At 47.5% G+C, this 15,604-nt stretch overlaps 1 protein-coding gene across 2 annotated transcripts in view; it reads right to left on the bottom strand.

Moving 5' to 3' along the window:
• CHD7 (chromodomain helicase DNA binding protein 7) overlaps window positions 1–15,604 on the bottom strand; it is a 177,108-nt gene that overhangs the window by 112,295 nt on the left and 49,209 nt on the right. For both annotated transcript variants that reach the window (XM_082432973.1, XM_082432974.1), the window contains exon 2: window positions 3,348–5,193. In XM_082432973.1, coding sequence (XP_082289099.1) covers window positions 3,348–5,021 — 1,674 coding nt within the window. In that variant the 5' untranslated portion in view covers window positions 5,022–5,193. The remainder of the gene's footprint in view (window positions 1–3,347; window positions 5,194–15,604) is intronic.

The following is a 15,604-nucleotide window of genomic DNA, read 5'->3' as shown; positions in this document are numbered from 1 at the left end:
AACAGGTCTGAGAATGAAAAGGGAAACCACTATCCTAATCAGCTGCAGAAATAGAAGCTAGGTTTTCTCTTTCCCTGTAAATTTTTATCAAATCATCAGGCTAGTCTGGAGCTTCCGTTAAAGACTGTGTCCCGACAATGAACATATGGCCTGATGAACTCTGGCCTCGGTTCTAATATTTTCCTTTGCTGACTCTTTAATATAAAGTTAAACTTATCTTCAAAGATACTTTAACATGCGATAGAATTTAGAAAATATCTGTTCACTACCCATGAAACATCTAAAAAGCATAACTTCTACTTTTTTAAAAGTAAAAAACTCAAGATAAAAAAGTCAATAAGCCTCTCTGAATGTGATAATTCAGCAAATTACATCAATATTTCAACTTAATCTGGTAATTTCCCTGCTACACCGCATGGTTTCAAACTACCATCCGGTCATACATGAAATGCAAAATAATTTTAGTAGTTCTAAAGCAAAACAATAATAATAATAGATTATCTGCTACAGTAGAATGTGAGTCAGTCCCAGGGAAAGCGAGGTGTTTAGGATTCTGTGACAGCATGTAATGACAATAATGAGAGAACCTCATTATTCTCACCACACCCAGCAACACGGGCAAAAAGGCAGGTAATATTTCCACAAGTCAAATTTAATGTGTCATAACTAAGGCTATATTTCATAATATGTAACCTGTTCCTTAAAAATAAAAGTAATTTTACGTATTTAGTACATCTGAAATGACATGAATTATAAAGTAAGGTTCGCATTGCAGGAGATCAGAAACTAAAACCTAGAGGAGAATTCACACTTAAGTATGCACCACAGGCTAGAGATCACACTCACTTGAGGTGAGTATATTACCCTAATTAATCTCAACACCTTTTGAGATGGGTACTATTCTTCCTGTTGTACTGATGACGAATCTGAGGTTCAGAGGTCAAGCTGCCTGAAGCCACCAAGCTAGTAAGTAGCAGACCTGGAATTCAAACACTTTGCTGATTTCAAAGTCTGTGCTCTTCTCAAGACTTTATACCTCCCTAGTATGATGTGCAGAACTGAGGGCTTCAAAAGCTGAAGCGGATGCAAAGTTGAGCAGAAATAAGAAAGCAAATACCGTGCGAAATGTTTAAAACACGCAACTGAACTTACATAATAAAGATACCTCAAGTGTACTTGTTTGCACCCCTTAAACCGTTCCAAGTGTGTCTATGATGGCACACTCGAGAAGATGGAGCTGGAGAAAAAGGGAAATGCACTTGGTGTCCCCCAGCGCTCAGGGACCCAGGGTCCACCTACTCATACGCGTCCTCTGAAACACCCGTTGAGAAATCTGTGCTCTTAAAACTGAGAAACGCTGGAGGAGACCAACGATTCCCAACCAGGGATGGGATTATAGTCACAGGGGATCGCCTTCAAACTGTGCTTGCCCTCCAGGGAGGGCAGAAGATGCTGGGACCATTAAGTCTGAGGACCACTGCTCTGAACAGATCCCATGTTTAGGAAGAAACTTCCAAGGAGCAAGAAAAGAATAACCCCTGGAAACTAAGTCATGTGCATTTCTGCCCTAGGAGCCATCCAGGTGGGCCGAGGCCCCAGCAGCTGGTAGACGCCCTTTCTCACCCCCCTCCACGCTGTCCACGGCCTCGGGAGCCCGCTCCCATCACTGCAGGTGAGGCTCCCCAGGAGGGAAGCGGCTCTCTCCCGGGCAGCGCAGGCCCGGTGGCTGAGGCCCACGTGGTCCCCGCTGACCTCGGGGCTCCTCCTGAGAATCTCCAAGTGTGCCGGACCTGTGAGGGCAGCCTTCCCGAAACCCCAACGAGTCCTGGGTCCTGAGGTCCCCAGGAGACCTTCCTGGCCTCCACTTCCCCAGTCCCACCAAGGCTGAAGCTTCTGAGTCTCCAATCTAAATGCCTCTCCACCCGGGATGCCCCAGAGGGCTTTGTTTCCTGACCCAACCCTTTTACTTGCACGTAGCTTCATTCCCTTCTGTTCCCATTCCCCAATCCCTGGTCCCTGGACCAAACTGTCCTCACAGGCCTGGACCACAGGCTCACAGCTCATCTTCTGGTTCCCTGGCTATCCCCGCGAACTGTCTAGTTTGATATCACTGGCTCCCCAGCAAAGTCCAAATTCTTTACAACAGAAGATCATACCTCTATCACCCGGCCCTGCCCTGCACTGAATTCAGCGTCCCGTGCCCCCTCTAAGGAGCCATCCCCCAACCTGAAATGCCATCCTCGGTTCACATCCTTGGCTACGTCCTAGCCAAATTCCAAGCACCCTCATCCACAGGTACTGCCTCTCTCTCTGAACACTTGTCACATAATCATGCATGGTCTTTTACTACACTTTATACTTCCACGTATTGGTCATGTTTCCCTAAATTGATTACAAGTTCATTAAGAACAAGCATTGTGCCTTACAGCTCTAAAGATCACACTGTGCCATCCATGTTCAGGGCTGCAATCGTAGTGGAAGATCAATGCATATTTCTGAATAGCACACTGAATAATCTAGACATACAGACGTTATTTTTCCTAGAGCTAGAGCACAAACGCCAACATTTATAATGGAAAGATGTGTATGGGAATACTAGAGCTTCAAACCTAAATCTGTCTGCTTATAAATTCTGTAGGATAAAATCCCAGCATACGAAAAGGAAGACTTCTGCTTTTAGTACTAGGTATCCAAATCTCTTAGAGACCGCTTTTGATGGATTATCATTTACTGTGACTTTCTACAGTGTGCAAGTTAAGGTCACACTAACATTCAACAACTGGTCCAATAAGTATTACAGAGGAACATATTTTGTACCTTCCCAAGGGAAAAATAATAACAATTTTCTAAAAGAGGTGGGAGGGACTATCACAAAAATATAAGATGTTGCTGGAAACCAACTTTCGGTGTATTTATAAATCAGAGAGAGAGAAAGAGAAAGAGGGAGGGAGGGAGAGAGAGAAAGCACGGCATAGAAGAATAAAGGGAAGGAAAAAACCGTTTAGGTCCAATGCCCGTCTCACCGCTGGCAGTGAGAGCAGAGCTCCTTGCAGGCAGGACCCAGGCTTAGTTTTCTACGCACCCTCAGCTCCAGCACAACCCCTGGGACGGGAGGAGTCACGACTTTTTGAAAAAGTGAATAAATGCACAAGCCAACAGTGAGAGAGTAAAAAAAAAAAAAAAAAACAGAGAGAGAGTAACAGAAAACAAGTGAGATGCTGGAGCAGCTTACAAGGCAGAACTCAAGGGACCTCGGGACGAAGCAGCGTCTGGCGAGGCTGAGACGGAGGCAAGCTCCGCGCGCCGGCGCCCCACGCGGCAGGGCGGGCAGGGCCACGCCCCCTTACCTGCGGCACAGGCACTTTCTGCGGGGCGCTCTGGGGCGAGGGGTGGAGCTGTGCCCAAGGCTGGTGGTGCGAGGGCGGGGGCGAAGCCTGGTGGTGCAGGCCCGGGTGGGGCTGCAGCGGAGGGCAGGTTGGCAACTGCTGGAAGGCCGGGGGCTGCCCGGGGTGCTGCTGGCCGGGGAGCAGCCGGTCCTGGATCGCCTGCGGGTCTGTGAGGCCGACGCCGGGACAACCGTTGGGTCTCAGGTGCCCGGCCAGCTCCCTCGGCGCCGGGGACATGCCCATAAACGGACGGGACGGTTGCATGTTCCTGGGGCCCATGTTCCTCTGTCCGATCCCCATGGCGCCAGGGGGCTGGTGAGACGGCTGCGGGTGGGGCATATTTGGGTAACTGCCGACTTCCATCGGGATGCCGGCACTTCCGGGCCGGACTTGCGGAGGAGGAGTGCCCGCCGGGTTACTCATTGCTTTCATGGGTGACATGGGAGGCGGAGAGGCGTAAGTTCCCTGAGGCTGCGAAGGATGCATAGTTTGCGTGTTCATTTGGTTAAGTGAGCCGCTGGGGTGGATGGGCTGCTGGTGCATGAGTCCTTGACCACTGTTCGACGGGAACCCTACAGCGTTGGGGTATCTTGGGACGGACTGGTTCATTGGAGTATTATTTGTAAGGCCTAGATTCTGATTCATCCCTGTATTGTTAACTAATCCCTGATTTAGGTTACTGTAAGGATAGCGAGAATACTGCCCTGAGTTGTTTATAGTAGGTGACGGGACCGTCTGGCTCCGAGAGCTAAAGGTAAGGGTCTGCGGCCTCACGGCCCCTTGCGGGGGAGGGTTGGGGGAGAACCGGGGGCTGTGGGCGACGGGCTCCCCGTGGAGAGCGGCGGGGGGGTGGTGGTGGAAGGGCTGCACGGCGTGGCGCAGGCTCGGCGCCACCCCGGGGCTCTGCGGGGGCACGTGCGACAGGTGGCCGGGGCCGGCGATGAAGGGGCTTCCCTGACCGAGGCCCTCCTGGCCCGGGGGGAACTGGCCCATCCTCGGCTGCGGCTGCCCGTGCTGCTGCATGGAGAAGTCCCCGCGCGCCATGTAGCCGCCCAGCTGCTGCAGGTGCGGGGGGTGACCCTGCGCGGGGGGGCCCGACGGGGCCGCCTGGGGCTGCGGCGGCGGCGGCTGGTAGGGGGCTCGGATCTGGTCCGGCACCTGCACGGCCCGGGGGGCCCACATGGAGCCGCCGTCCACGAAGGACTGCCCCCCGTGCCGCTCGTTCGGCAGGCCGGGGTAGACACCCATCTGGCCGCCGCCGCCCCCGCCGCCGCCCCCGCCGCCGGCCCCGTGGGGGACCTGGGGGACGGGCGGGGTGTGGTACTGCGAGTGGGGAGACGCCAGTCCGTTCCCAGGGGCACTGCTCATCATTCTGTTCGGCTGGTCCATCAGATGCATCTTTTGCTGCTCGTACTGATTATAGTGATCGAAGTGGGTCAACTTGGTTTGATTCTGATTCGTGGAGGGATGGTGGAGGGATGGCTGTAAGGAGGCAAAGCCTTGGTCTATCGGCATCTGCTGGCCCATGGGATTCACGGGATTTTCAGGGTAACCACATTCTCCCAGGCTTTCGAGGCCTTCGCTGAAAATATTCCCATCCTCGCCGAAAAGACTTATCATTCCTGGATCCGCCATCTTCTCCCAACACACGGCTCCTCCAGACCAGAGCTCAGGAGCTTGTCTGTGCTTCACTTCACTGAGGGTTCGTCCTCAGAGCCTATAATCCTCGACTAATCTTCTTCATGTCACTCCATATTTCTTTAATTCTCTTGGACCCTGCAGTGTCAGGCAAATCTGGATAGAGGTCCTAGAAGGGGAGCGGGAGGTGGGGAGGAGGGAGGAAGAAAACAAAGAATTAGGAACAAATGATAAAAACTGCCGGCATTGTACGCATTCGAATTTGGTCTCCATCGACAATACTGATCTAGCCCCCTCACCGAGCTGTATTTTATAAATCTAGTTCACTTTAAGAGAAACTCATTAGCTTCTACCAGAAGCATTATTATGATCGGTTACTTAGAAAGCAAGCAAAACACTAACCTTAACCTTAAATTAATCCATTCACTCCACTTCCTCGCGTTCCATTCTTGGATGGAACAGAACAAAAGAACACAACATGAAGCGGCAGCAGCTGCCACAGCAGGCCAGCAGATGTATGAATGTCGCCAAGCAGCCCATCTGCTGCACGAAAGCCCTGGAAATGCTCTGGTTACCAACAGCCCGCCCTTAACCTTATTCCCCTGAGCGGTGTAATCAGATGAGCAGCCACAGCACCGAGGGCTGTGAAAAGCTCAACTTAGTTAAATTGACTAGAGGATTATACAAATACCAAAATCAGTCATTTCGTACAAATTGGATATTTACGGCCCACATACAACCAACTACAGGACCGCAACAGAGGCGTCGAAGGAGAAAGCGGCGGAGGCGAGGACGCTGGCAGGCACGTTGGCGAGCGGAGCGGTAACGCATCATTTCCTTACGTCCGTCTGACGGCAGGAACATGCCAGGCTTTCGTTCTCCAGCAACACACGCCCGCCCCCTCCTCCCCCCTGCCAGAGGAAGTCCCATCACGGGTCCATCATCCACCCGAGGGCCCCGGGCTCTGGGGATGGACCAGGAGCCACGCGACCACTCGGACAAACTCTAGCTGGACGGACAGTTTCTAGACGATGACCATTCTTCATCAGCAGAGACAGAAACCTTTCCCCCAAACTGGTCAAAACTGAAACTTTTAACAGAATGAAGTTCAAAATGTCCATGCAGCCCTCACCCTCGCCTTGACCCCTTCTGGGACAAGGCAGGCCGGAGCAGGTAGGCGGAAAGGGGGGCAGGCCTGCCCGTAAGCATCCCCTGTTTACAGCACACGGTGTAGACTAACTACTGCTCTGCGCTTTACGCAAACAGTTGCTAACCGATTCTGTGTCAGATGAAAATAACCAACTTAAAGAATGTTTCCACAATCAAAACAGGAAAGTGTTTTTGTTGAATGCTAATTAAATCAACGACCTAATAAAGAACTAATTCACATAGGAAAAATGTCCAAAATCTTAAACATCTCTGGAATTTAACTCATTTTTTTTCCTCTTTCATAAGCACATGAAGCATTGTGTGATACTGCCCAACTTGAAAAAAACAGTATCTTGTTGAAGAATTTCAAAAGGGATATTACAAACAGGCCCCGCCATAAATCCTACCGACACACGTCCACAGGAGCTCGGGAATGGGGACGGCTGGGGCGAGACTGGGGACGGCTGGGGCGGGACTGGGGACGGCTGGGGTAGGGGTGGGGTGGAGGCAGACAGCCCCACCAAGAACCCACGCCCCCAGCAAGGGGAGAACTTCGCCTCCGGGAAATGTATGTAAACAACATTCCTGCTCGCTGTCAGAACCCCAGACAGAACACCTGAGAGGGTCTCCAGGTCGGCAGTGCTCAGGCGACAGCTGTCAGCCGGAGCCAAAGGTCTCCTCACTCTGCGGCTAACTGCCATGAATTTTCTGATCTACTTTCTCCAGAAATAGAGGTCAGGCGGGTGGAAGTAAGGTGAGCATGAAAGCCATTTTATTTACAGACATGCTGCTTTAAAACCCAAACCAAAGAGAAGTCGAAATCTCCAGTGCCAAATGAAACAGATATTTATAAATTGAATTTACTCCTAAAAAGCCTACGTGGTCAGTCTTCATTTATTCAAGGCTCGTTCTAGCTTTCAAGGAAATAAATACGGGAATGGACTTGATAAGAACTTAAACCAGCCGTGCAGACGTTAACCACTTACCAAAATAACCTTTCCAATGAGCTGAAGGAAGGTAACGTCTAGTTGCCTGTCCTGGGTGGCCTTGCTTTATAGGATAATGGTGGCTTCGTCCTCCAGGGCCCAGCATGTGTCACGGGAGGAACTGCTATGGACTGGATGTGTTCCCAGCCAGCTCTAGAGGGAAAGGAGCCCAGAGGGGAGGCGACGGCTCGGCCTACTGCCTGGAGGGGCAGCATGGAGTTGGCACTCACTTTATAAGGCTGAGCAGAAAGGGAAAAAGAACTTGACTACAGGCCCAGGGGAGGGACGAAACAGAGCACTCACTGCGAGTAATCCTACCCGACACTCGGGTCTCCAGTTCCCGGCTCCTTCCACCAACAGGCCATTTCCCAGCAGCAGGAAAAATGGCAGCATTACCTGGTACAGTAAACGTGTCACCCACCACAGCTGCGACCACGGTCACGTGAAGTCCGGGCAGAGAAGTCCCAAAACTATGGCTTTAGTGTGTCGCCGGTCACCACTTACGCTTGCTGGGGCAGCCATCACCGCCTTCCTGCCCCTTTTCTGACCTCAAGACTCTGGCTGGCCACTATGCTAGGAATCCATCTGGTAGCTGGATTTCATATTTCTGATCTGAGCTAATCTAATTAATTTATTTTTGTCTTTTTTAATTTGATCAAGACCATTTGAATGCCCACTTTCCCAAGTCACAGCTGCAACATTTAATTTTGTTCCTATCAAAGATATTCATTTAAAATTCCTTTTTGGAGTTTGCCCCCTTGTCTACATTCACTGTCTACATTTTCTGTGTCTAAATCAGCACTGTCCAATGAGCCATCAAATCAAAGCCATATATGTCTAAAATTTTCTAGTAGCCACGTTTAAAAAGTAGCCCCAAAAAGAGTGAAATTAATTTTAATCATTTTTATTTAACCAATAAAACCAATTTATTGGTTTTTTTTAAATAAAACCAATATATGCAAGTAATTACATATTACTTCAACATGTAATCGATAAGAGATGAGACAGTTTACATTTTTTAGTACTGAGTCTTTGAAACCCAGTAGTTCACAATTACAGTATATCAATTCCTACTGGCCACATTTCAAGTCAAAAAGGTGCACATGGGCGCAATGGCTACTATACTGGACAGCACAGGTATAGATTATTAAAAAGAAGAGACAGAAATGCAAGTCATCAATGTTACCAAATAATGCTCATCATTATCACTTGGGAAATAAATATTCATGTTGTATTTACATTTGATTTGGCTTTAAATGAAAATCAAGTTAAATCTCAAATAGCATTTATGTATTCAAAATATATTTACTGGGCTTCCCTGGTGGCGCAGTGGTTGAGAATCTGCCTGCTAATGCAGGGGACACGGGTTCGAGCCCTGGTCTGGGAAGATCCCACATGCCGCGGAGCAACTAGGCCCGTGAGCCACAACTACTGAGCCTGCGCGTCTGGAGCCCGTGCTCCGCAACAAGAGAGGCCGCGATAGTGAGAGGCCCGCGCACCGCGCTGAAGAGTGGCCCCCGCTCGCCGCAGCTAGAGAAAGCCCTCGCACAGAAACGAAGACCCAACGCAGCCAAAAATAAATAAATAAATACATAAAAATTAAAAAAAACAAAACAAAACATCAAAATATATTTACTGAGCCTCTACTATGAGCCAGGCACTGATCACAGCTGCCAGAGATATATCGGTGAATAAAAACAAAGTTCCCTTTTTTCCTCATGGAGGTTACAGTCATCTGTAAATGATGAAACTTTTAATTAAAAATTAAGATTCATGGGTTATGGTATAAAAATTTAGGATACCATTTTACGAACTATTTCTTGGTAATTCATGATGACAAGTGCTCTGTGTGTGATATTATATATTGAACAGTATAGACACCTATAACGGAGACATAATACATGCTTCTGCTCAGCACCCTACTGGCAAGTCTCTTCTGAGTTCAGAAGGTGCTTGGGGGTGTGTTTAGCGGTGAAGAGAGGCACCATTAGACACCCCAGCTCACAGCATCGTGGACACCGTGGAGACTCACTGTGAAACCAATGATGAAAATTTAGAGCCGGCCAACACTTTGGAGACCTCCTAATCCAAGCCCCTCTTCACTGTACAGATGAAGAAACCCTTTTATATACTGAGAGCAGTAAACATCTCCAACAAAATATTTTAATGATGAACAACTTCCAGAGACGAAAGAGAAATGTATAGATGAAATGGCAACTCACCAGTGAAGCCTAGACGGGGTCCTATGAAAGGCCTAGACGGGGTCCTATTTATTCAGAGATCAGTCACTAGAACAATTGCTGAAACCACCAAACAGAAGAGAGTTTCCTTTTAAGAAAATTTTTACTTATACTATCGATAACGTTAAGGAAGCACGCACATATTAGCACCACATTGAGGCTACTGGTTAATATTCTGGGAAATAAGCAGGATGCAAAGTAGGCAGCCCCAAAAAGTAAACAGCACCCAGAAAACTGGAGACAAAAGCAGGGGGTGTACAACAAACCAAGGTGAAAGAAATAAGTTGTGCAAAAATACATATTAAGATTTTGAAGTGAAGTTCTGACTTCCCAAAGGTTACATAAACAATGCTTAACTACTGTGCTCTGCTTAAAGTAGGACGGCATTTGTGTAGCCCAGTTTTAATTTGGTATCACAGTGACCTGAAAAGCTAGAAAGGAGATGGGTGAACACAGAACACCTTTCATTTCGTGGGCAAAATACTTCCTACAGCTCAACCACTTTGTATTCGGTTGTGGAAGTAGAATGCCATCCAGGTGCTGTCCATTTTTTCATACGTATCCAACACACGGGGCAAGTAAAAGGGAGCTGCCCTGTAGATGCTAAGACCACCTTAGTGTTCCGTAGCTCGATCTGCATTGTTCTCTTTACTTGTCTCTCCTCCACCTTCCAAGAGCCTCAGGTTTGCGACATTACTTGATCAGGGTTCTCGGGACCCGGTGGAGCCCGTGCCAGCATTTCCAAGGGGGTGTGGAGCAGCGGGAAAGCACACCTCCCACCCTCAGCGCAGCCCGGGAGATGCCTCTAGACCCTCAAGGCTACAAATCACATCGCGAGGAGGAAGGACCCACGGCTGAGAGGGGAATGGACAGAAGAGAAAGGGCTCCGTCTGGCTGGGCTTCTCCTCACCCTGAGAGTCCTTCCAGCTCGACCACGAGGCCTATGGACGGCACTCCCCACCCATGGCCCCTAGCAGCCGCCGAAGGGGGCGGGGGGTCTGCCCAGGCATTGATCCCACGGACAGCGACCCAGAGAGAGAGAGGCAGGAAGCACCTCCAAGTTACCAGCATCAGTTCATCACCAGTCAGTTCCAGGTCTGCCACATGGACCAAATGATGCCCCTCCCAGACACCCCCAGCCCGGGCTAGACCACATTTTCTTCCTCGCTCATGTGTCCGGGCTATGGCTGTGCTGTCCCACACGGCAGCCTCTGGCCACGTGTTGCTGTTTAATTAAAATTAAATAAAATTTTAACTTCGGTTGCTCAGTCGAACAAGCTGCATTCCAAGTGCTCCACACACCCGTGTAGCTGGCGGCTGTGGTGCACGTGTGGACAGTGCCCCCGTGGAACCCTTCCATCAGGGCAGAAAATCCTATGGACGGCACTGCTACGGGTTTCTTCCTAGAGGTAACATTCCTAGGTGAAGACCATATTAAATAGTAGCAATTCTCTTTGATGAAATTTTTTTTCTCCTGCTCAGGGATTAGTGTTCTTTCAAAGGTCCATACCTACCCCTTGTGATGAAATTTATAGTATTCTTTCCATATACTGTATTTTATGTTAATTAACTATATTTTCAACCTATAAAATTTCTTTCTGTAATGTCTCCCGGCATATATTTCTATTTCTTTTTGTTTGTTTGTTTCGTTTTGTTTTGTTTTCTGGGATCAAGCCATTTTATTGAGAGGCTTCGAGGGAGGGTCAAAAGGCTGGGAGGACAATGAGATTCGACGTCCTTCTCCCGGCCGGGACCTCCCCAGCTTCACAGTTGCTGAAAAGGCTCTATTTCTTAATAAATAATTTTTATTATGTTAGGAATGATTCTCAACTACACAAAATTCAGACACTTAGGAATAATTAATTTCAAATTCCTTTTCACTTATAGTCGCCATATTACCATTGCTCTTTAATGAAGTATTTGCAAGCTTAATTTTAACAACAAAAAAATCTACATAGCAATAGTGAGGCCATTACTTTTTTTAGTGGCTTTGTGCATTATTTTCATTCTCTATTTTACTGGAAGAAAAGGATGCAGGAAGAACAAAAAAGGATGTGAAATCCTTCAGAAGGTCTATGTTGGTCCCAAGCACCACATGAAAAATAAAACCAAAAAAAGGAAATAAGAATTGCATTTATAGTTAGCTTCCATTTATATCACTAGGTAGCCTCCAGTTTTGCTGATGTCAGTCGAAGAGATCTATCTTCCGTTGTGTAAAGCAATGCTGTGCTTTCCGCCAGCATTCCCCATGGCAGTTAAGCGCCCTCCACCCACCCCTTCCACCCCGCCAGATGATGGAAAACCACACTCAATCCTTCTCAGCATTCATTCACTTAAAAAATATTTAATGAGGGCCAACTCTGCATAAAGCATTTAATAGACACTGCGTATACAGAGTTGAACGAACAGACGTGGCCCCTGTGCCATGCAGCTTGCTGTTCTAGTAAAGCCGTGAGGATATCCTGCATTTTCAGTCCACTGAGCAACCTGTGGATTCTCCTCCCAAATATCTCACAAGTCTTCCTCCTCCCTCCAGTTCATAGTCTCTGATGTAATCAGGCGTCATGGTTTCGTGAAGGACGCAACTTTAAAGGCTGACTGGTTCTCCTGAATCCGGTCTCAACACGCTCGCACAGCTGACTGAATGATCTTGTAAGACACAAAATGTGTCCTCTCTCCACCCTGATTAAAATCCTTAAAGCAGTTCCCTAGCTCCCAGGATGGAGGCCAAAAGCTCCAGCAGGTCGCAAGGCACTTTGTATTCAGAGACCCGTCAGCCTCTCCATGCTCTATGCCCCAATTCCCTTCCCTCTGCCCCTGAAACCTTCACCAGCACCCAGGCTGGGTCTGTCAAAGCACTGGAAGTTTACTACACGTCACCCACTCACCTCCTCACACCTTCCTTACCTCCACACCTGCCTCCTCACCCCCACGCCGTGCTGTGCTGTGCGGTCTGACCTCCCCGCTCGTGGGCTCAGTTCCTTTGTTACCACTCATCCCGGGAAGCAGCCTGACCCTCAGCCCTCCCCACCCCAGGCTGATTTTGAAGCCCTCCCTAGTATTCCCACCACACTGGAGGCAGGAGCTACACAAGTACCAAGCACACCTTGTTCTTGTTTCTCTCCCTGCCTCTCTCCCTGCAGACCGCAGCCTTGCCATTTGAAGGAGGGTCCTGGAAGCACTGGCACCCCCCGGGAGCTGGTGAGAGATGCAGGGTCCTGGGCCCAACCCAACCTCCCGCCCCGGAGTCTGCGTGTTATTAACAAGGCGCCCCGTGACGCCCGCACACGTGGAAGTTTAGCAAGTCCTGCTCGCAGACTCTGAGCTCCTCCTGAGCTACAGCTGCGATTCTCCTCAATTAATGTGAGAAGGAATAATCAACAACAGGTCCCAAAGAATTACAAAGCAAGGAAAACAAAGGTATGTCATCTTACATTTAAGGAAAGGGAGTCTTGGCATTCGTGACCCACAAAGAAACAATACTGACCTCATCCAAAGAATTAGGAATAACCCTTAGTGACAAGTTTTAATTTGTCAAAGAGAGGACATCTGAAAGTGGTTTAATTTCAAAGATACATCTGTCCCTCTGCTTGACAATCATTTTTGCAAGACAAAAAAAATGCAGTTAATATTAATATCTAATGCTATGTTACATAACACCCTATTTCACAGGTCTCTTGCAGAAATACTTCAGTTATTTCTACACAACTTTGAGGAGTCTGGATATTCTGAGCTGCCTTTCAGATAAAGATGGGTATTTTTTCCTACGTAAGAGTCCTGGGGCTCATATGTTTTCTTTCAAGGCAACTAATGAAATGGGACTCAGCTAACAGTTTATACTAAGCGCACTGCCTCCGCACTTTTTTTTTTTCCTAAATTGGTCAAAAGGCGTATACTGTCCTATACGTAAGTTGTGCCGCTAAAACACCAGGATCAATGTCCTTCAGAGAACAACCTTTACACCCTGCAATTCAACACTGAAATATCACTCCTTGAAATTAACTCCTTCTAAGACTAAGCCCACTGAGAAGACAGCTGACCTGCTCATCCCACCACAGACACCAGGAGAAGAGATCCAGGGCAATCCTCCTTCCATATGCAGCTCAGCGTGACCCAGCAGGAGACCAGTACACATTCCAGGAACACTTAAAATAAGCAACAGTATATGGCAGAAGAGGGATGAGGACAATCATCTATATTCAGAGCCACGCCTACCATATCCATGTAAGTAAACATCTATGTAAAATATGTGGATCTCTCCCTCATCTTTTTAATGCTACCTTAATTAATTTTATTGTAGGTGAAGGGGAAAGCAAATGAAGAGAGACAGGTCCAGAAATAAGAAAATGGAAATTCTGTGTGTAATTTATTTGGGACTGGGAAAAATGCAACTTTGGAAATGTACTTCAACCCACTTGACAAGGAGGTGTATAGTGCAGACTAAGGGGAGAGTAATACAAATTTTACACAATGTGGTGACCACTAGTGTATCTTGCTTAACATTGTAAAACATCCTGGGATAGTTTAGACAAAACGTGGCTGGTCTATAAAGGTGAATGACACCACACGTTTACTAACCCACTAAAAAAAAAAAAAAAAGTCATTTGAAAATATATTTTCCCACTCACTCTAGATCTGTTTCAAGCTACTGACTTGTCACATACATGCATGCACACACAAGCAGGCACACACATCTGAGTGAGGCCAAGCCTACAAGGAGTGAGCGTAGGACAGGAGGAGGGACGGAAGGAGCAGCCCGGGGCCACCCCCATCCTGAGATGCCCTGGGTGATCCCGGACTCCTATGAAGCGATCCTGCGTCACTGGAGGACGCCAAGGGCAGCACGCTGAGGGGAAGAAAACACGGTGAACAGCCAACTGCTCCTGTAAGAACCAAGCTTTCTGTACACTTACTATGGCTGTCACTGATTAACTAACTGATCTGGCAATTTCCTACATTCTTTTGCATTTTAAAAGGTTCTGGAAAGCTGAAAGGGGGATCTGGCCTCATAGTCCGGGGAGAGTTTAAAACTGTACCCCAATTCTGCTTGCTTGAAATGAAGGGAGAGAGAGTGTGGTTAAACAGTCTCTTCTGATACACACCCCCAATGTTCTCTTCCTTCAAGGGGGGGGTGGGAACCCCTTCGGCAACACCACAGCTGAAAATAATTTATCTATGTTCCCTGTGAGAGCAGAGCGCATGTGATGACAAGGGAGCCTTATCCATCACGAATAAACCCGAGCTCAGAGCCAGGCCAGTGTCACAGGACACCGAGGGCAGAGGTCACACGGCAACCTAGAGGGTGCTCTAAGATGCCATATTTCATGCAAAAGAGAAATACACAGGAATTATATAAATCCAAACTTCCATCAGGGAAGTGAGCAATATAGAAGTGAAACAGGGGACTTCCCTGGCGGTCCAGTGGTTAGGACTCCGTGCTTCCAATGCAGGGGACGCAGGTTCCATCCCTGGTGGGGGAACTAAGATCTGCACGGCACGGCCAAAAAAAAAAAGGGGGGGAAACAGAACTGTTAAGGAGGGTCGAGGAGGCCTTTGGAAGAGTATTAGAGAAACTATTTTGGAAAACTGACCAGGGTCTCAAAAAGCTCAATCTATAGACAAAAAAATGGAAGAAAACAAATTTCAATTACTCTGTGACTACAGTATTAAATTACTCTTTAAAGAAATAATATTTGACAAAGGAAATGGAATTAAGGCTGGAATATACAGTAAACAGTTTGCATTCATTATTTCATAATCACTCTGACATATAACAAAGTTGGAAACTTTTTTCCATACGTACACTTATGAATGCAAGCGGGTTCTACAACGCCACCATAATCAAAACTATTTGACAATCAAAACCATTATCAAAAACTATTACAATAAAATAACTATTAAAACTATCCATTTCATGCAACTAAATAAGCCTGATATCTCTCTTAGCCAAATTAAATGTCTTCATTCATATTTACATATAATAAAAGATTTACCCATAAACTCTGTATGTGTATATTTTTCTGCATCCATAGCAAAGGCTCAACCCTAACCTGGCCCCTTTCCTCGTTGCCCGGAAATCTTCTGAGCCTTTCCCCCAATGCGCTGTGTGCCGTGGGGAAAACTAACTTTATGAAATATCTTTTATATTTTTCTAAGGAAACTAATTCACAACCTAAATCTGTTTCCAAAAAAGCTACAGTACGGT

Source organism: Balaenoptera physalus, assembly GCF_965194825.1.
Source record: "Balaenoptera physalus genome assembly, chromosome: 17".
NCBI classification, from domain to species: Eukaryota; Metazoa; Chordata; class Mammalia; order Artiodactyla; family Balaenopteridae; genus Balaenoptera; species Balaenoptera physalus.
This window is presented reverse-complemented; position numbering and strand designations above follow the sequence as displayed.